The following is a 21,757-nucleotide window of genomic DNA, read 5'->3' on the forward strand; positions in this document are numbered from 1 at the left end:
GATATAAACAGATAATGCAAATTATTAAATATATGAAATATTATAAGATAATATATAAAATGTTGAATGCAGGACTTTTACTTGTAACAGAGTATTTCTAGACTGTGGTGTAAGTACTTTTACTGTAGTAAAAGCTGTGAGTACTTCCTCCTCCTCTGGTATCTGACAGGTTTACCTGCAGCAGCCAGTCACACCTTGACGTAGCACAGCGGCGTACAGTATAGCTCCACACTGAACACACACACACACACACACACACGCACACACACGCACACACACACACACTCACACACAATCTAGTTCTTCTGTTTCTATGCTCAGAAACAGCTCGGATCCTCCGCGCATGCGCAGATTCTAGAATACGATTTGCACAACGGTCCGACATCAAAGATGGCGGGAGCCTCCGACCCACTGGAGGACATGCTCTTCAATGAGGTGGATGAGAAAGCAGTTAGCGACTTAGTTGGCTCTCTGGAATCACAGCTCGGCGACAGAAAGGCTCCCGCCGCTTCGTATTCCGACGGGAAACGGGACGCAGCTCCGCCGGCCGCCGGTCACTTCTCAGGGAAAGTGCACGATCAAGTAGTGGTGGGGTCTCTGGAGCCGCCGCCGCAACAAGGGCATCCTAAAGCGGGGTTAAACCAGGAACCCGGCGGCACCGACACTGAGCCGCTGTCCGGTAAAACCCTCACCTCCTCTACCTCCTCTGTGGCCGCCGGGGCCGCGGGCACCACCGGGGCCAGTCTGCAAAGTGTTGGAGCATCTCCTCCCACTATCTCCCCGGTACCGGGACCCGTAACTTTGACCACCAGTCGGTCCGCCGTTGCTAGCTTCCACCGGGGTCCGAGCGCGGCGGCTCCGAGCAGCAACGTCTCCCCCGCGGCGGCTGCATCGGTGGAGGCGACCAGGACCGCTTCTCCAGGATTACAAAGTTTGAACGGCAGCGCTGGAGCGGTAAAGTTGGTGAACTCGGTCCCCCCAGCAGCAGCAGCAGCCGGGACCAGCACGGTTATCAGTGCTGTCAGTACCGGAGGCTCCACGATCATCACCCCCATGGCTGCTCAGCAACACTTCCCCCAGTCCACAGTGGCGTCCCCCGCTGCTGCAGCTCTGCAGAGGCACCCCAGTCCGGTAACCAGCGGCGCACAGAACGGAGTAGACCCCAAGGGTGCCCCTCTGGCGCCCCAGGGTGCCCCCTCTGCTGCAGCCTCCAGCACTCAGGTCGTGAACTACAGCACCCCTCTGATGCACACCAAGATGCTGGTGCCTAGCCAGCCGGTCTCTGGGAACTCTGTCATCCTGACCAGTACCCCCCCACCTGCTCCACCCCAGACTGGGACCAGTACAGCTGCGGTCACCCTGAAGCCCGCGGTGAACGGAGTGGGTCAGCCCACAGTGGCCGTGGTGAGGCCGCCGTGCGCCCCAGTGGTGGCCACGTCCATCCAGCAGCAGAGACCCGGGTTGGTGGCGAACACCACCAGGGCGGCCGCTCCTCAGCCGCAGCTGGCCGTCCGGCCCCAGCAGCAGACCACCATCCAGCTGCCTCCCGGCTTCTCCATGCCTCCTGGTGAGCCGACACAAGTCACCTGTTGTTGGGTGGCCAGTGGTCCCAGTTTGTTCCTATCATGGGTTCCCATCACACCCAGTCAGTCACTGAGAGAAACATCTGGTCTATAGGAAGGTAAATCAGAGAGATGGTGTTTAACTGAAGGTTTTTACAGAATCCTCAAAGACTCTTCAAACATCTGGATGAAGACTTTGTGTCCTGCAAACAAAGATGGCTGCCAGAAGTGAAACATGTCTGCAACAATCCGTCTGCTGCAACGTAAACAACAGTTTGAAGTTGTGACTGACTTCCTATCGAGGTAATACGGTAACCGGTAATGACACATGTCCAGCTCTTAATGTGAAACACGAGCAACATGCTGTTGATGTGTTTGGAATGAAAATACATAATACACAAAAGAAACATCAATATATTTATAAAGACGTGTCACTTCTGGTGGCCATCTTTGTTTGTAGGACACAAAATCACAACATGTTAAACTTTGACTACATTTGGAAATGAAAACCTCATGAGCCTCATCAAAGCAGTGAAACATGGTGAAGATGGAGGTCTCCATTGACTTTGACTGTATTACAAACACTTTTGTTTGTGAATCTGTGTTTAATATTTCCCAATAGAACAGTACTTGTGAATGAAACGAGGATAATTTCACAGGCCGACTAACTTTTTTCTACCAAAAAGTCCCAACGTAAAAGAAAATCACTCTTTATGAATATGTCCCTGGGAACACGATACTACTAATACTAGAAAAGATCTTAATACAGTCAAAGTCAATGGAGACCTCCATCTTCATTATGTTTGGGTATCGGCCAATACAGAGTACCGATCTGAAGGCAGAGAAGAAGAATATTTGATTTCTGGTTAAAGAAGTTGATTTATTTTAATAAATCATGGTATCAGATCGGACTAGCGTACTCGGCAATACCCGATCGGACGCATTACGGATATCGGTATCGTAACAACTCTATACATAATACACAAAAGAAACATCAATAGATTTATAAAAACGTGTCACTTCTGGCGGAGATCTTTGTTTGGTTTAGAACACAAATCACAACATGTTAAAGGTTGACTACATTTGGAAATGAAAACCTCATGAGCCTCATCAAAGCAGTAAAACATAATGAAGATGGAGGTCTCCATTGACTTTGACTGTATTAAGATCTTTTCTAGTATTAGTAGTATCGTGTTCCCAGGGACATATTCGCAAAGAGTGATTTTCTTTTACGTTGGGACTTTTTGGTAAAAAAAAGTTAGTCGACCTGTGAAATTATCCTCGTTTCATTCACAAGTACTGTTCTATTGGGAAATATTAAACACAGTTTCACAAACAAAAGTGTTTGTAATACAGTCAAAGTCAATGGAGACCTCCATCTTCATCATGTTTCACTGCTTTGATGAGGCTCATGAGGTTTTCATTTCCAAATGTCAAAGTTTAACATGTTGTAATTTAGTGTCCTACAAACAAAGATTGCCGCCAGAAGTGACACGTCTTTATAAATATATTGATGTTTCTTTTGTGTATTATGTATTTTCATTCCAAACACATCAACAGCATGTTGCTTGTGTTTCACATTAAGAGCTGGACATGTGTCATTACCGGTTACCGTATTACCTCGATAGGAAGTCAGTCACAACTTCAAACTGTTGTTTACGTTGCAGCAGACGGATTGTTGCGGACATGTTTTACTTCTGGCAGCCATCTTTGTTTGTAGAACACAAAGTCCCAACATGTTAAAACTCAGACGGATTATTCTTCATCCAGATGTTTGAAGAGTCTTTGAGAATTCTGTAAAAACCTTCAGTTAATCACCTTCTCTCTGATTTATCTTTCTATAAATCAAGTTTATCACAGTGACTGGGTCTGATGGGAAGAATAGAATAGAAATACTTTATTTTCTAATTTTGTGTGCAAAAGGCAGAAATTTGTATTTGGTTTGGTGTTAAAAATGGAGCATTTAAACACAGTAGAAGCTCCATTAAAGGAGCAGCAGCTACTCGATGTGAGGACTGAATCAAAGCTAAATTAATATATATAAAATGATATGATATATATAATCATTTCCTTTAGAACACAAGAGGAACAAACGGGGACTAAAGGAACCTTTACTCTGTGTGACACCTTCTAATCCTCTAACACTCTGATGATTTAGATTTTTGTTTTTTATTTTTTTGATGTGCTCATAAGTTTGTAGAAAATCAGTGATTCAGCGTGAAAGAAACATAAAATTTAACCACAGAGATCTGAGTAGACTGATGGACTCGGAGGGGGCGGGGCCACAGTGACATCATCGGTCACCATGGTGACAGAAACGTGGTGAATTATCTGGTTCTTTATTCAAAGTGGAGTTGTGAATGTGAAGACGACTTGCTGACCCAGTAGAACCGGTCCATCCAGGGTTCGGTCCATACAGAACACAGTACTACATAAATCTACTGAATGTACTAGTGCAGCCAGGGAAAAGTACAAACACTAAAATATTAAATGATGAAGGAGTAATATAACATCTTTACACTTTTATATATAATAATAATCTATTAATAATTCAAATCTAATAATAATAATCTAATAATAATATACAGTCCAAATATCTTCAAGTTTGTTTTTCAGCTCTGAAGCTTCATTAAGTTCTGTGGCGCATTAATGGGTCTTAATGAAGTAGTACTTTATCAATACTACACAGTACTTTATTACTTTATCAATACTACACAGTACTTTATTACTTTATCAATTCTACAGAACTTTATCAATACTACACAGAACTTTATCAATACTACACAGTACTTTATTACTTTATCAATTCTACACAGAACTTTATCAATACTACACAGTACTTTATCAATACTACACAGTACTTTATTACTTTATCAATTCTACACAGAACTTTATCAATACTACACAGAACTTTATCAATACTACACAGAATTGTATCAATACTACACAGAACTTTATCAATACTACACAGTACTTTATCAATACTACACAGAACTTTATCAATACTACACAGAACTTTATCAATACTACACAGAATTGTATCAATACTACACAGAACTTTATCAATACTACACAGTACTTTATTACTTTATCAATTCTACACAGAACTTTATCAATACTACACAGAACTTTATCAATACTCGACAGTACTTTATTACTTTATCAATACTACACAGAACTTTATCAATACTACACAGTACTTTATCAATACTACACAGTACTTTATTACTTTATCAATACTACACAGAACTTTATCAATACTACACAGTACTTTATTACTTTATCAATACTACACAGAACTTTATCAATTCTACACAGAACTTTATCAATACTACACAGAACTTTATCAATACTACACAGAACTTTATCAATACTACACAGAACTTTATTACTTTATCAATACTACACAGAACTTTTTCAATACTACACAGAACTTTATCAATACTACACAGAACTTTATCAATACTACACAGAACTTTATTACTTTATCAATACTACACAGAACTTTATCAATACTACACAGAACTTTATTACTTTATCAATACTACACAGAACTTAATACTACACAGAACTCTATTACTACTATACAGAACTGTATTACTACTATACAGAAAGAACTTTATTACTACTACACAGAACTTTATCAATACTACACAGTACTTTATCAATAATACACAGAACTTTACACAGAACTTTATCAATACAACACAGAACTTTATTACTACTATACAGAAAGAACTTTATTACTACTATACAAAACTTTATCAATACTACACAGAACTTTATCAATACTACACAGAACTTTATTACTTTATCAATACTACACAGAACTTTTTCAATACTACACAGAACTTTATCAATACTACACAGAACTTTATCAATACTACACAGAACTTTATTACTTTATCAATACTACACAGAACTTTATCAATACTACACAGAACTTTATTACTTTATCAATACTACACAGAACTTTATCAATACTACACAGAACTTAATACTACACAGAACTCTATTACTACTATACAGAACTGTATTACTACTATACAGAAAGAACTTTATTACTACTACACAGAACTTTATCAATACTACACAGTACTTTATCAATAATACACAGAACTTTACACAGAACTTTATCAATACAACACAGAACTTTATTACTACTATACAGAAAGAACTTTATTACTACTATACAAAACTTTATCAATACTACACAGAACTTTATCAATACTACACAGAACTTTATCAATACTACACAGAACTTTATCAATACTACACAGAACTTTATCAATACTACAGAGAACTTTATCAATACTACAGAGAACTTTATTAATACTACACAGAACTTTTATCAATACTACAGAGAACTTTATTAATACTACAGAGAACTTTATTAATACTACAAAGAACTTTATTAATACTACACAGTACTTTATCAATACTACACAGAACGTTATCAATACTACAGAGAACGTTATCAATACTACACAGAACATTATCAATACTACAGAGAACGTTATCAATACTACAAAGAACTTTATTAATACTACACAGTACTTTATCAATACTACACAGAACTTTACAAATACTATACAGTACTTTATTAATACTATGCAGAACTTTATCAATATTATACAGAGCTCCATTAATACTACACAGAACTTCACCAACCCTACACAGAACTTCACCAACCCTACACAAAACTTCATCAACACTACACAGAACTTTATTAATACTACACAGAGCTTTATCAATACTACAGAGAACTTTATCAATACTAGAAAACTACAGAAAACGTCTGTAAATATTTTGGTTGGATTTAGATGAACTTTAGGTCTCCGCGGTGCAACCAAACATGGCTTTAGGATCAAACTAACTAGTAATATAGATTCAGCGTACCGTTTAGTCTGGATAGCTGGTGCAGCAGGCTGCTGGTGTTTGAGTCCGATAAAGGTGATGACTGAGTCCTGGTTCCTTCAGGTATGGTTCTGGTCCGGACGGAGACGGGTCAGCTGGTGATGGTCCCTCAGCAGGTTCTGGCCCAGGCTCAGGCCAAGACGCAGCAGGGCCAAGCGGTGGCCAACATCACCCAGAGACCGGCGACGCCGACGGCCGGGACCACCATCCGGGTCGGCACCGCCACAACGGTAGGTCTGGTACCCGTCAGGGTCTGTGGATTCTGATCCTAATGATACTCACCACTTTATTCCTTTTGATTGGATCAGTTACAGTTTGCTTCAGTTGCTACAAGCATCAGTTTATCCGAACTCTTCATTCAGTCTGCAGCAAACCACTGATCTGATTTTTAAACGACTGATCAGACCTTTAAACCTTTTTATTAATTAAAAATGTTTATATGTAAAAATATATTCATTAAAAATGTAAATGGTATGCAGTAATCTGATGTCCTCTATACTTGAGTTTATGTGATAGTTAATTTTATATTTGCATTTATTTTTGATAATGCACACATATTTACATTTCATCTTTATTCTTATTTCTATTTTTCTTATAAGTTCTCTACGTTTTTATATTTTTTTATTCTAAAATGGAATAACTGTAATTTCCCCCGGGGATCAATAAAGTGTTTCTGATTCTGATGTCACTTATTAAACAGCGTTTAATAAAGCTTTTGTTTTTGTAAAACAGCGCCCCCGCTGGTGCCATAGTAACAGTTCAGGCGGAAAGTGGTACTGCAGCATGGGGACGAGAGGCTCCAAAAACCAAAACCTACAAAACGATAATAAATTCAGATGAAGTTCTGTGAGAAGTTGACTGAGAGAAAAGCTGCTAAAATCAGGAAGACACCACAGTAACTGTAGAAAGAGCTGTGGTGTGAAGAGAGAGAAGAGTCACTCTCACCGGACTGCTTTTCTCTCCGTCCATTTCACATTACATAAAATCTCTGCAGAACACAGAATAAAAGAGCTGCAACTAAAATAATGTGCAGCTATTTTGATAATTGACTAATCGTTGAATATTTTCTGGTTCTGTTGTCTCAGTCGTGAGGACTTTCTTCTTTTCTTTTTGTGACAGTGAACTGAATAGTTTTGGACATTTTATAGCCGATGAATCAGCAGATGAATCCATAGTGAAACAATCGTTAGTGTTAAAGCTTCATGATAATAATGTGTTTGATCTTTTCACATGAGCTTTATTCTCATCAGGAGGCATCCCATGATGCTTTGCTGCTACATAACATTGTTTTGTTGTCTTCTGCAGGCTCCTCAGACCGTCCGCCTGGCTTCCCCCGCTCAGACCAGAATGGTTCAGTCTCCCTCCACCTCCGTACAGGTGAGATTCCTATTTCAGCCACTCAGCTGCTCTCAGATCAGATACACTTTTACTTTGGAAAATCTCTAAATGAATTGAGTAAAATGTTTGATTTTCAGCATGTATGTAGTCAGAAATGTCCTGAATTCAAATATATTATATCATTGTCAGGAATTATTTATTACATTTTTGCCAGCAACCCAAATTTCCCCCACAAATTAGTGGTATTTTCTTTTTAATTTATAACGGACATGTAATGTTTTATACTTCTGGTGAATATAATCCATCAATCTTATTTACATATACGTATTTTGTACATACAGTTCCCTTTATTAACACCTTATTTTGAAAAATGGACGTAGTCCCACGTGTATACTTCCTCTAACTTCTCCAAGGTGGTCGCTAGCTCTCCCGTCAGCTCCGTTCTCTTTATACATCCATGGTCAGCTCCATCGGGGCCATTTGAATGCATTTAACATAAATGTCAGTATATGGGTACGCTACAGTTGTAGCGTCGACCAATTTGACCACGGAGATGAGTGTGACGGCCGGCTTGACCACACGTTACAGCAATACGATAACGTTTCCTGTCCATGACAGAGTTAGCATGCAGCTTTAGCCGTGATGTCTAGCTCTGCTTTTCCTGCAATGTGTGAAACCCAAAGTGTTTCCATACTTTACTGGATGTGTAGTGTTTACCACTTTGGATTTAACATGGGAGGGTGCAGGTCATATCCACGCTGACCCTCAAACGTTTATTACTTTCTTGTTTCGCTTCGATGCGGTTTGTTTTGGTTGACGGATACGGAACGGATATGACGTCACGTTACTCAGACTACAACAATAAAAGCGGTAACTTCCTTTTACCTCCACATAGACTCAAATTAAGCAAATATATCGATTCTGGCATTAAAACATCTATTTCAACAACGTAAAAACAAAAAATTGCGATACATAGGTGAATTGATTTTTTTCCCCACCCCTAATAAATAACTGTAGTAACATGTTAAATGTTTCTCTCCCTGGCAGTGATCATACTGTACATCCCTGTGGGGTTAAAGAGAATATCAGTAATGAATGTTTCTCTCCCTGGTGGTGTTCAGAAGGCCCTGTCGGTGGCGCCCGGCGGTGCAGCGGTGTCGGTGAAGATGACCACTCCTCAGAAGGCCCAGACGGTAATCACAGCGGGGGGGACGCCTTTGGCCAAGCCTGCCTGTGTCCCGTCCACCCCCTTGACCAGCACCACGCCCGCTCCCATCCCCACGCCCGCCGCCAGAGTCACCGTGGTGTCGCAGGTCTACCTCCATTTACTGTTTACTGCTCAGTGCTGCTGGACTTTCATTCTAGAGTAATAGGATACTCGGAGAGTACCTGGCTGACTCCCCACTGTGTTGTTGTTGTTACCGTGTCAACAGGAGATGCAGGAAAATGTGAAGAAATGTAAGAACTTCCTGGCCACGCTCATCAAACTAGCGTCCCACAACTCCCCCTCCCCAGATACCTCCAAGAATGTGAAGTCCCTGGTGCAGGACCTGCTCGTAAGATTTATATTATATTATATTATATTATATTGTATTGTATTATATTGTATTATTATATTATATTATATCATATAATATTATATTATATCATATATTATTTCATAACATATATTATATTATATTATGTTGTATTATAATGTGAAGGCCCTGATGCAGGACCTGCTCTTAAGATATATATTATATTCTTATATTATATTATATTATATTATATTATATTATATTATATTATATCATAGTATATTATATTATATAGTATATTATAATATCTATCTATCTATATTTAACTGGAGCTGTGTGTGTGTTCAGGATGCAAAAATTGAGCCTGAGGAGTTCACCAGTCGGCTGCAGGCTGAGCTGAAGTCCTCCCCACAGCCCTACCTCATCCCCTTCCTCAAGGTACTACTCCTACAATACTACTACTACTACTACTATTACTGCTACTACTGCTACTACTAGTACTACTACTACTACTACTACCACTACTACCACTACTACTACTATTGTAACTGTTCTTCGTTATCATCTTCCTCCCTCAGAAAAGCCTCCCCGCCCTTCGTCAGTCTCTGCTCAGCAGCCAGCAGTCTCTGGTGACCCCCAGCACCTCTGTACCCCCCCCGGTGGCCCCCGGCTCCGTTACCGCTGCCGCCATCAGGCCGCGGCTGCCCATCAGCCCGGCCGGCGGTGCCGTCAGACTGAACGCTCCGCTCCCAAACACAATGGTATGATCACCACATCCTTAACCCTCATAGTTATTAATGTTTACCTGTTAGATCATGTAGTCTGTGTATGACATACATTTATTTTGTTGACCCTCAGCTATAATGAGTTTATAATAAACTGTGAAGCCAAAATACACTTAGACCTTGAAGGACTAAATGTTCCATTGAAACCATTAAAACCAGCATGTTTGATCCCATTACAGCATCAATCATTCATTGTATTATATGAGGATTTAATCTGGAGTCCTGCTTTATCACTGGACTTTTACTGTTTTACACCACATTGAGTCGTTCTCTCATGTTTGGGGCAGATACCTGCTGTTCTCCTGGTGTCCACTGGGGGCATCACTGGTTCTAAATCAATGTTGGTATTAATCACTGACACATCCCTTACTGTTGTTCTCCTGGTAGTTATTATACGGAGAATAATTCATAAGAAACAGCAGTGGCATCATGTCGAGAAATGGTCATTTAAAGGGTTAAAGTTGTTAAAATAAATGAATATTTGGTCGTTGTGATCCGGACTGAAGTTGGTTAAAAGACTTAACTCAGTGAAAGGGGAAAACAATATTAATATATAATATTTTTATTGGCTGTAGGTTTTTTCGACGCAGACATTTTTGTCCTCTGAGGACACCAGAGCAACTTTTTTTTTTTTTCAATATTTATTTTTATTAGCAAAATGCTTATTTTTCAATTCCAACGTGTATCAACATTTCTTTTTGTTTTTAAAACAAATATTGAAACCAGAAAAATAAAATAAAATAACATGAGAAATTAATAATTATTGAAAATCAATGTGATAATAATATATTAGTGATAATGAACCAGTCCTTGTCAAATATACTTCAACTATATAATAATAACAATGAGTAAATGAAAAAATATAATATACATTCAAAGTAATGATTGAAATAATAAAGAAAAGTTAATAGAAAAATAACAAACATAAAAATATGTACAAAAAATACACATTGAATAAAATGTTTATAAATAATAAACACACACATCTAGTGCACATACACATTTAAAAATCTGAATGCGTCAGTAGCGATCATGGTTTGACGAAATAATAATAGTAGAAAACAAAACTGCATAACCCCCCTCCCGACCCCCCTCCAGTAAAACTCTCTAACTACTTTCATGCATTTTGGGATGCACAGCTGGGTTAAAACAGCTGGAATATTTGAGTTAATGAACATTTAAAGTGAACATAAACCAGGTAGTTCAGCTGAAGATGTTAACCTCTCACCCCGACTCATGTTTCTCTAACCAGGTTAACAAGAAGTTAAACTAACTGGAAGCCCATGTGCTGCTGTTGTCATGTTGTTAATGTTATTTTGACGTTATTTTAACGTTTGTTCAGGCTGTTAACAGAGCGGGAATCCAGAGTCGAACACCTGTCGTCTTCAGTCAGAATCTCAGACCTCAAGGTGAGTCTCTTCACTGTGTTCTGCTGCTGAGGACCAACGCATCATTTACCTTATGATCACCAAATATTATTCATTGATTTACCTCATCACCTATTATTAGTGTATATTTATTTTTTCTTTCTTTTCTGTGAGAACACGTCAGCAGATTATTATTAATATTTATAGATTTACATTATCATCACCTATTATTAGTATTTATTTATTTATTTTCTGTGAAAACCCGTCATCAGATAATTATTGATATTCCATGTTTTTCTCCTCAGGTACTCTCGTAAGAGGACCCACAACTATAATTGGTAAAAGTCCGATGACCCTGGCAGCTCAGGCCAATCAGAGGAAGCTGAGCGACCCGGGGGGCGGCACCTTCAGGTGAACTATAAACTCAGTGACAGGAGAATTCAGTCAGGTTTATTTGTCTGAAACAGACGATTCAAAGTGATGAAATGCATTAAAAACAACATTTGAGCCTTGCACCTCTGAACAGTTAAAATACATTAATACGTTAATGAGACCAAACACTTAATTTTCTTCTATTTTACCTGCACAAACTCTTTGTGCTGAATTGTATTTCCTCTTAACCGTGAGATAAATATAGTTTCTATTATGATCCCTGATGACTGTATTGTTCCCGTATTGAGTGGTGTAGTTCAGAGAGCAGCCAGTAGAGGGCAGCATGTCTACACGCTGCTCCCAGTACATCCCATCACACCTTATTAACATGACAGCAGTGATGATGATGTCGTGACATCTGACGGGCTCAAACAGCTCATCAACCCTGAATCTTAAAACCTTTCACAGATCTATGAGAATATGAAGAAGGATTGTTCTGATCTCATGATTCAACTGTTCCAGCTGGACATGAGGATCATTATTAAAATATTAATGCAGGTTTATTAATGCAGCTCCTTTCAACAACAGCAGAAGTCAAAGAGCTGCACATACGACATGAAAATGCATTAAAGGACCAGTATGTAACATTTAGGAGATTAGATTAGATTAGCAGAAATATAATATAATATTAATAACTATGTTTTCATTAGTGAATAATCAGCTGATAATAAGAGGGGTTGTGTTTTCGTTAGCGTAGAATGATCCGTTTATATCTCCATAGGGAGCTGGTCTTCTCCACTGAGTCCTCCATGTTTCTACAGCAGCCCAGAACGGACAAAACAAACTCTGTTAACTTTTCTTTTTTAATCTCTGGTCATGACAATTTAGATATGTTATACATATAAACATATAAAATGTTAAATTATGTCATCCTGTGTTATGTGGAGCTGTAATTATGCACCAACATACAGATTTACAGTATCTATCATTCAACTCTCATGAACCTTTTTTCCTCTGTCTATCTACAGAACCCATTTATCATATATTAGACTACATTGTGCCATCTAATATGATAATATAGGCTACATTTACTGAAGGATTAGACCCTCTGAAGACTGAAATGTATATTTAACTCACTCCACTCACTTCACCTTTTTCTTGTAAACTTCTGACTTTATTCTCATCATACTAAAACTTTATCTCTAACTGGTTATTCTGGTAACTGGGAGGCTTTTCTGATGTGAAGAACACATGATGTTGAACCCTCTCATAATCTGTTCTGTTCTCGGTCGTCCTCAGAGATGACGACGACATCAACGACGTGGCGTCCATGGCCGGCGTCAACCTAAACGAGGAAAACGCCCGTATCCTAGCAACCAGCTCGGAGCTCGTGGGCACAAAGATCCGTTCCTGTAAGGACGAATCCTTCCTTCCCGCCGGCCTTCTGCACCGCCGCATCCTGGACACAGGTATTGTCCCCCGTCCCTCGTTGGATATATTTATATTTTGATCAGGAGGAAACCTGCAGGGTCACCTGTGTTAATCTGAGCTGGCAGTAGAGAAGATTTTGTCACTGATCCGTGTCGTCTCTCCTCTCGTCCTCAGCTAAGAAGCTGGGCGTGACCGAGGTGCCGCTGGAGGTGGTGAACTTCGTCTCCCACGCCACCCAGTCGAGACTGCGCATGCTGCTGGAGAAGGTTTCAGCCGTCGCTCAGCACCGCTCAGACGGGGGGAAGGTAAGAAAACAGACCGGCCTACACCGATTCAGAGAGTCACGCATCACGTTGATTACAGGAGGAAAACTCTAAATGTTTGTGTTTTCTTCCTCCTCCTCCATCAGGATGAAGAGCATCATGAACCGACGTCAGACGTTCGCTCTCAGCTTCGTTTCTTTGAGCAGTTGGAACGAATGGAGAAACAGAGGAAAGACGAACAAGAGAGAGAGATACTGCTAAAGGCTGCCAAGGTACACACACACACACACACACACACACACACAAACACACACACACACGACATTAAGTCAAACCTGAGTAACTATATGAGGCCATTGACTTAAAGTGGAAATGAAAAGTTATATAACAAACATGACAAATGTCAACATTTGAGAGAAAAAAGAAGCTTTGTTTCATCTTTTGAGACAAGAGCGCCGCCATGTTGCAGTCCTAGTCTGTGACATCACCAGGTTGGTTGGCTCGGCTGAGTTACAAAGATACAACGGTAGAGGCCGTGAAAGACGGAGACTGAGGAGACACAGGACAGAAGAAAACTAAAGAGGGGACACATTGTTCTGAGTTTCACAGTTTTACAATGTTAAAACCAAGAACAAAACAGCCCATTTCATAAGTCGCCATCTTGGTTTCTTGCAACCAGAAGTGAGACAAGAGGGTGGAGCTATGTACAACTGAACGCTGAATAAGACATTTTCCGGCAACCAAAATGTTATAATTAACTTTGATGAAGTGAAAACACACTGTGAAAGGGTTAAAGTTCTAAGACGAAAACACAGACAACTCCCAAACCGGACAACGCCGTGGTAGCGACCGGTCAATCACAAGGTAGCCCCGCCCTAAAGCATCCCCTGCTTTATGGTCTATTTGACTCTAAATGGGACCATGATTTACTAAATGAACATCATGCTGTATTAAAGAAGACTTGAAACTAGCGATTGAGACTATAAACTCATGTTAACAATGTTTACTGAGGTAATAAATCAAGTGAGAAGTAGGCTCATTTTCTCATAGACTTCTATACAATCAGAGGAGTCGCCCCCTGCTGGCTGTTAGACAGAATGTAGGTTTAAGACTCTTCAGCTTTGGCTTCATTTCTCAGACCCGGAGGTTGACCACTGGGGTAAATGGTGCCACTGAAGTGCCATTGAACCCGGCTATTTTATTTAATATTTTTCTGAATGATTCCCCTACCATCTAAAGGAGATTAATGAATGTGATGTTTTGTCTGTTTCTGTCTTTTTCTCTTTTCTTTAGTAGTGTTTACTTGTTTAATTATTGATTTAATTTTAGTTATTTAATTGTTTCTATGTTTTAGTTTGTTTAGTACTTTTTCTTTTCTTTACTTTTACAGTTTGTGCTCATATATTTACAAAAATAGAGTATTGATAAGAAAGGTCTATTGTGGAAAAACAATGCTTTGTGAAATAAAATCTATTAATGTGAAAACAAAAACTGACCATCTGTGATTTACTTTCAGAGTCGCGCCAGACAAGAAGATCCTGAACAGGCTCGTCTGAAGCAGAAAGCTAAAGAGGTATGTTTGATTAAAAAACTAAACCATTAAATAACAGTTAAAGGTCAAAGTTCACTCACTCACCTCCAGGTCCCCTTAATAACTGTTCCAGAGCTTTCAACCATATCGCACAAACTTCAGCAGTTGTGTACCTAGGAATTATTATACATTATGTAGCTGTACATCATGTGTAGATCACACCATGTAAATCTCATGTAAATTGGAGGATCGTTGTCACATAAGGCTGACTTCCTGTTGTCAGTAGGTGGCGCTATGACTATGACTTAATATAGGCATGTAGATGTCTTCCGGCTTGGACTCTTATCCAGCATGTGAAATTCGTAAAATGAAAATGAACGCACAAAATCCCAAATGGCTGACCTCCGGTTGGACGGAACAATTTCAAAAAATGTTGGTATGTTCTTCTAGATGAGAACAATGATCCCACCAAATGTCATGAACATCAGAGGAACTTTTTTTGCAACTCTGGTGTGCGTGTGGGGGCGCAATGGAGCCCGCTGGCCACGCTCACAGTCCACTGGTCACGCCCACAGCTTGCTGGTCTAGCCATGACTCTGACTGATTAAAACACTGTGTGCATGTAAACAGTCCGTCCTCCTCCACCCTCTTTATATCCATACATGGCCTCCAGCTGACAAACTCATCCACCCTGTGTGGAGGCTTTGTCCACCTACAGTGGCGCCCCGAGGCCTCAGCCAGGCTGTGGCGTCCCTGCAGAGACCTGGGGCAGACCCCGAGGCCTGCAGAGGTCAGGGGTCATTACCCATAAGCCTGTTCTGTGCTGAGGCCTGAGGAGAGGAGCAGTGAGAGCCAGGTGGAGGCATGTCAGAGCAGTGTGATGCTGAAGAGATCTTCTGATTCTCTTCTCGATTACTTGATTAATCGTTGAGTTTATAAAATGTCACAAAATAGTGAAAATCTTTTTACTCCAGAGTTTCTCCAGATGTTCTGTTTTGTCCAACCCATAGAGATGACATATACAGTATTTATGTATTATATATAGGGCTGTCAATCGATTAAATATTTAATCACATTTTCTATCTGTTGGTACCGATGGATTCTTTAGATTTTTTCTAGTTTCATATGATACCAGTATCTTCACTCAAGCTTTAAGACTGAGCCGCTGCAACCTAAAAATTACAAGTTGCGTTAATGTGTTAAAGAAGTTAGTGGCGTTAAAACGACTTTGCGTTGATGCGTTATGGTGTTAACTGTGACAGCCCCAATAAATCTATATTTCCAGTTAATGTGACGTCTCTGTGATGCGTCTCCCTCCACAGATGCAGCAGCAGGAGTTGGCTCAGATGAGACAACGAGACGCCAACCTCACGGCCCTCGCCGCCATCGGGCCACGCAAGAAACGCAAGATGGACTCGCCGGGAGGCTCCTCGTCCGGCACAGAGGTAAGAGATCTAATAAACAGCGTGGTGTCAAGAAGATGGAGGGACATGACGTGACACATAAAACCATCAGTATTCGTTTTTATCACACTGAAATAAAACATCAGAGCAGTTAATGAATACGATGAATCACACCTGATTTAAACCCTGTAACACTTTGTCTCAGCCAGCTGATCAGTTTACCAGTAAGATACGTGACAAACTAACCTAAACAGTTAGACTACAAGTCTACTGCCAGCTTTAGTTTCAGTCTTGTGTAGCCGAGGGTTACGCTGCTCCTATACTTTATGAAGATAATAAATTAATAACACAGAGGCTCCGTAGTCTGCACCCTTGTCAATAACAGCGCATCACCGCTACACGTCTTCCGTTCCTCCCTTCACAATAAACTCCCCGGACACATACACTGAAACACGGCTTACTAGAGGGAAGTAAAGTCATTCACAACTCAACTAAATAACTGTTTACAGTTAGCTGTTAGCTACCGAGCTAACGCGCTCTGCTTGTGTAAACAGCAGGTGAGGATGAGAGACTGCGGACAGAGCAGATTGAAACGTTGCTTTCCTCCATGTTTAACTGTTTCATCGTGTTTATGCTTGTTGAACAGGTGTAATAACGTATCTTGGCTTTACACTTGCAAAGTTTTATTGCACTTACATAGTTGTCAACTCGTCTCCACCGCGGCTGACTGCGCTGTGTGTGTTGATGTGTGTGGAGCTCCGACCCAGAGCAGAAAGGCCTATTGAAGGAGGCTGGGACACGGGCGGACAGGGCTCTTGGGGTATTGGGTATAACACATGCGCAGTGTAACTGAAGCTGCAGCCGTGCGTTGTGATTGGTTCAATTTCGGAGATGGCAGACCAGATTTTACTGCGCGTGTGTTATACCGCAAAGATATGACACGTACTCAGCCTCCTTCCATAGGCCTCACAGAGCAGCAGGAAGACGCTGCAGCTTTAGACCCGGAGCCCGTTTGTACGTATGTACGTAGTAGCTATTATGCCCTGATATCACCATTCAGTTTTTCGTCTCGACGATGCATATCATCACGTTTGTATATCGCGATATTTCGTGGCACGATATTTCGTCACACCCCAGACAAAAAAAACAGCAAACGTGCAGCGTTCAGCGTAGAATAGACGCTCAGCTCCTCGTTACGCTGCTGCTGTTGCTGTAGTGTAAAAATGTGGCGCTCTCACTTAGTGTGTGTGTGTCTCATGACCTTTTCCACCTCCCCCCCCCCCCCCGCGTCCTCTCTAATCCAGTGAATGTGACCAGAGTTGAGTGAAGGGGGTCAGGGTCTGCCTGGCGGCCCCCTGCCCCCCAGGGCAGCCATAGATTTCAGCTCTGTAGAAATGAGCTCGGGGCTGCTGCGGGGGGGGGGCCTGTGGGGGTCATGCTGCCTCGTGCTCGCCCCTCCCTCACCCACATGCTCCCCCCACACACACACACACACACACACACACACATCCTGCCTGAGGCTCACCACCACCCCCCCACCCCCCTAGCAGTCTCAGACAAAGGCAGCACAGTGATGATGGGAGGGGAGCCTGCAGAGAAATCCAACATTTTGGGGGTCGCTTCATCCTCTGACGGGGGGCAATGCACTCTGGGATATGTGAGCTATGTGCTGGCCTGGTGTTCATTGTGTGCATGTCAGGACTCTGTCTGTCACAGCAACATATAATAATAATAATAATAATAATAATAATAATAATATAATATAATATAATATAATATTAATATATAAATATAACATAATAATAATAATTAAAATAATAATCATCATCATTATAATAATAATAATAATAATAATATGATAATGACAATAATAATATTGCTGATGATAATGATAATAATAATAATCATCATAATAATAATAATGATGATGATGTTGATGATAATGATAATAATAATTATCATAATAATAATGATGATGATAATAATAATAATAACAGTAATATAAAGCAGCTCAGTCTTTGAAAAGCTTTGCGTTCAGTTTCTTAGAGATATAAACCTTCTACCTGCAGTAGCTGATATTTTTGTCCACTTGGAGGCAGAAACAAGTTATGACAGCAGAAATTCCCCAAATACAACCTGACTGAATAAATATGATATCTACAACCAGCTGGTCGGTGCCATTAAAGCACCACAGAAGAAGAAGAAGAAGAAGAAGAGGTGATTAATCTGTGTTAATGTGAGGCAGCTCCACAACCATCTCATGCGTTCAGCTCTTCATGTCCGTCATCACTGATTCCGTCGGTGTGTTTCTTCAGCACTAACCCTTCAGTGTTGTCTGTGATCCGCCCTCAGGTGGCTGCAGGCCCGATCAGGCTTCAGATAGCCCCGCCCTCCTCCACCGCCGCGGGCCTTCAGTCTGTTATGAATACACGCTCTGTTATCCTCACTGACAACAACTACACATAATAACCTGCTTTACCTTTTCACCGCCTGAGGCAGTTAGAGTTCAGACTTAAAACCATATTAAAACCTGTTTCACTCCATCAACGTACTGTTAATTATTATTGGTTCAGCTGTAATGAATATTTTTAATCATACCAGTGTGTATGAAGTGACAGTGTTAAATAACATAACATAACATAATATACCATTAAATGATATAACATAATATAGCATAATATAATATAATATAATATAATGTACAATTAAATGTCTTCCTCCGTTTTAGCGATCATGCTTTCAGTCTTTAGGCTACCGCTAACACTGCTATTGATATTACTATTATGTGCTTAATAATAAGAGAAATCAGAATAACAGGCAAATAGTAGTACATAAATAATGGTAACAATAAATATTAGTATAATGATATTAGTTATGATCTGAATTTATTGAAATAATGGTGATAATACAGCAATTATAAAAAACAAAATAATCTAATAGTGTAACTGTTAACCAAGACATGCCATCGGTTTTATTGTTTGCAATATTATTATATGGTTTTTAATGCGTATCGTACATTTCATGTTTTAAACACGATATCATGTTATCAATGAACATCAATAAGCTAACATTAGTTTATATTGATTATCTAACAATAAGGAACGTTAGCTAGCTCTTATCTGATGTTACAGAAGCAAAAGTTATGTAAAGATGTAACGTTAACTTGAACAGTTGATAATGTGAAAAATGCTTAAAGGAAAATGTGATATGATAGTACTAGTTTTTAATAATTACCTGAATAAAAAAAATGAATGCAAAGATAAATGAATACATTTTAAAATTAATAGAAATAAATACATAAATAGATAAAAGGGGAAATTAAACAGAAGAGTAAATAAATAAAGGAATTAATACAAGATAAATCAATAACAAAGCTAATTTTTAAAAATTGTAACATTTGATCAATTAATTAATGACTACATTTATTTTTAATATTATGTTTGCTACATTTAATGACATATTTATTGATTTATTTTTGATTGTGGCAGGTTGTGTCCTCCATAGCTAACGCTCCTCCGTCTCCTCCCTCAGGTGGCGTCAGGCTCGGCGTCAGGCTCCTCCACGTCGCCGGCTCGCCAGCAGCTCCGTCAGCGGATCACACGAGTTAACCTCAGGGACTTCATCTTCTGTCTGGAGCAGGAGCGCTCCACCGCCCGCTCCCTCACGCTCTACAAGGCGCTGCTGAAATGAGGAGTCCCACCAGGAGGAGCTCTGGGCCCACTGCAGATCACTAACTGGACTACTCCTCCTCCTCCTCCTCCTCCTCCTCCTCCTCCTCCTCCTCCTTCGGTCCTCAGAGGTGTTTCATAGTCACCAGTCAGTTCCTCCTTCAGTCCCTGCAGCATCTTTTAACCTCCAGTTTGTCCTGTTCAACCTCCTACGACTTCAGCTCCTCTGTAGTTCTGGTTCAGGAGTCTAGTTTCAGACCTCACATCACTCCTCAGCTCCGTGTTAGTTAAAGAGAACTCCACCGGTTTACAGTCCAGATCCCACCAGGGACATTCAGGTTTGGTTTTATTGGATATTTTTCCTACTCGTAATTATGGATTAAAATATTTAATCACAATTAATTGCAAATTAATCACACATTTTTTATCTGTTCAAAATGTACCTTAAAGGGACTGTTTGTAACTTTTAAAGCGTATAAATGTACCGGGTCGGGACACATGCGCGTTCGCGTGTAGCCGCTGCCTCTCCTCCTCTGCCTGCTCGCCTTCACTCAGACAGCGCGCGCGTTCTCGCTCAGCTCGCTCCACCTCTAGACGTGAATGCGCGCTCACTCCACACTGCAGAAGAGTTAGTTTAGCCTGCAGAAACGTTATCGTCTCGTTACCGACCGGGTGCCGGTGTCTCCCTGCTCTCTCCGGCTGCGGGCGGAGAGAGCAGGGAGACACGCTGAAGAGCCCCGCTGCCTCTCAGCCTGCGCTGAGGTAAGAAAAGCCAACACTAGGACCAGATGTAAATCATGTTCATGGAGAGACCTTCGTCTGGTCAGCTAACATTACTGCCAAGCAGCTGAAATATAGAGTGATATTGTGGTTTTAGCTGACGTGTGTCGCCTCACTGTTTTGAGCGATGCTCGTTCATGTCTATTTAGAGCGAGCAAGCGCGAGCCCGACGCTGACTTTCGTTGATTTCACGGCCACAGGTGTCGCTGTTAACAAGCATTTCTGAAAGTTACAAATAGTCTCTTTAAAGGGAGATTTGTCAAATATTGAATGCTCTCATCAAAATGGGAGTGGACAAATATGCTTGCTTTATGCTGCTTTATGTTTATATTTATTATTGTAAATCAATTAACAACACAAAACAATGACAAATATTGTCCAGAAACCCTCGCAGGTACTGCATTTAGCATAAAAAATATGCTCAAATCATTACATGGCAAACGCGGCGTTAACGCATCATCACGTTAACTTTGACAGACCTACTTTTTATATTAAATGAACTTTGTTTAATGAATAGAACTCGTCAGTGCTGCCTCCCTTCGTGTTTTTTAACCGCAGGGAAGATTTAGTTTTCAAAGGCTAAACGCCAACAAATATGGATTGAATCTGAATATTTCGTTAAATTAAAACATATTGTGAATTTTGAAATGATCTATTTGGACTATTTTATACTTTTGGACTTTACAACGCTCCGGAGTTATTGGAAATGTTTGGATCACAGTCAGAAACAATCGTATGCAGCTGCCACTGTTATACGTTAAAGAAATTAGTGGCGTTAAAATTAATTTTTGTTAATGCGTTATCATGGCGTTAACAGCCCTAA

The 21,757-nt window shown here is 40.3% G+C and overlaps 1 protein-coding gene across 2 annotated transcripts; it reads left to right on the top strand.

Moving 5' to 3' along the window:
* Positions 1–142: 142 nt before the first annotated feature.
* LOC119487546 (transcription initiation factor TFIID subunit 4-like) lies at positions 143–20,556 on the top strand. 2 transcript variants are annotated; one of them, XM_037768517.1, is made up of 15 exons: positions 143–1,567; positions 6,543–6,709; positions 7,785–7,856; positions 8,942–9,130; positions 9,251–9,373; positions 9,683–9,772; positions 9,913–10,095; positions 11,462–11,528; positions 11,792–11,897; positions 13,158–13,327; positions 13,464–13,594; positions 13,699–13,824; positions 15,069–15,125; positions 16,406–16,528; positions 20,018–20,556. In XM_037768517.1, exons 1-15 carry the CDS (start codon positions 391–393, stop codon positions 20,174–20,176), a joined length of 2,940 nt encoding a protein of 979 aa, XP_037624445.1. In that variant the 5' UTR covers positions 143–390; the 3' UTR covers positions 20,177–20,556. The 2 variants fall into 2 exon arrangements, with proteins under 2 accessions (XP_037624445.1, XP_037624444.1); XM_037768516.1 differs by having other exon boundaries at positions 145–1,567; positions 8,939–9,130.
* The last annotated feature ends 1,201 nt before the right edge of the window (positions 20,557–21,757 follow it).

Source organism: Sebastes umbrosus, chromosome 4, assembly GCF_015220745.1.
Source record: "Sebastes umbrosus isolate fSebUmb1 chromosome 4, fSebUmb1.pri, whole genome shotgun sequence".
Lineage (NCBI taxonomy): Eukaryota > Metazoa > Chordata > Actinopteri > Perciformes > Sebastidae > Sebastes > Sebastes umbrosus.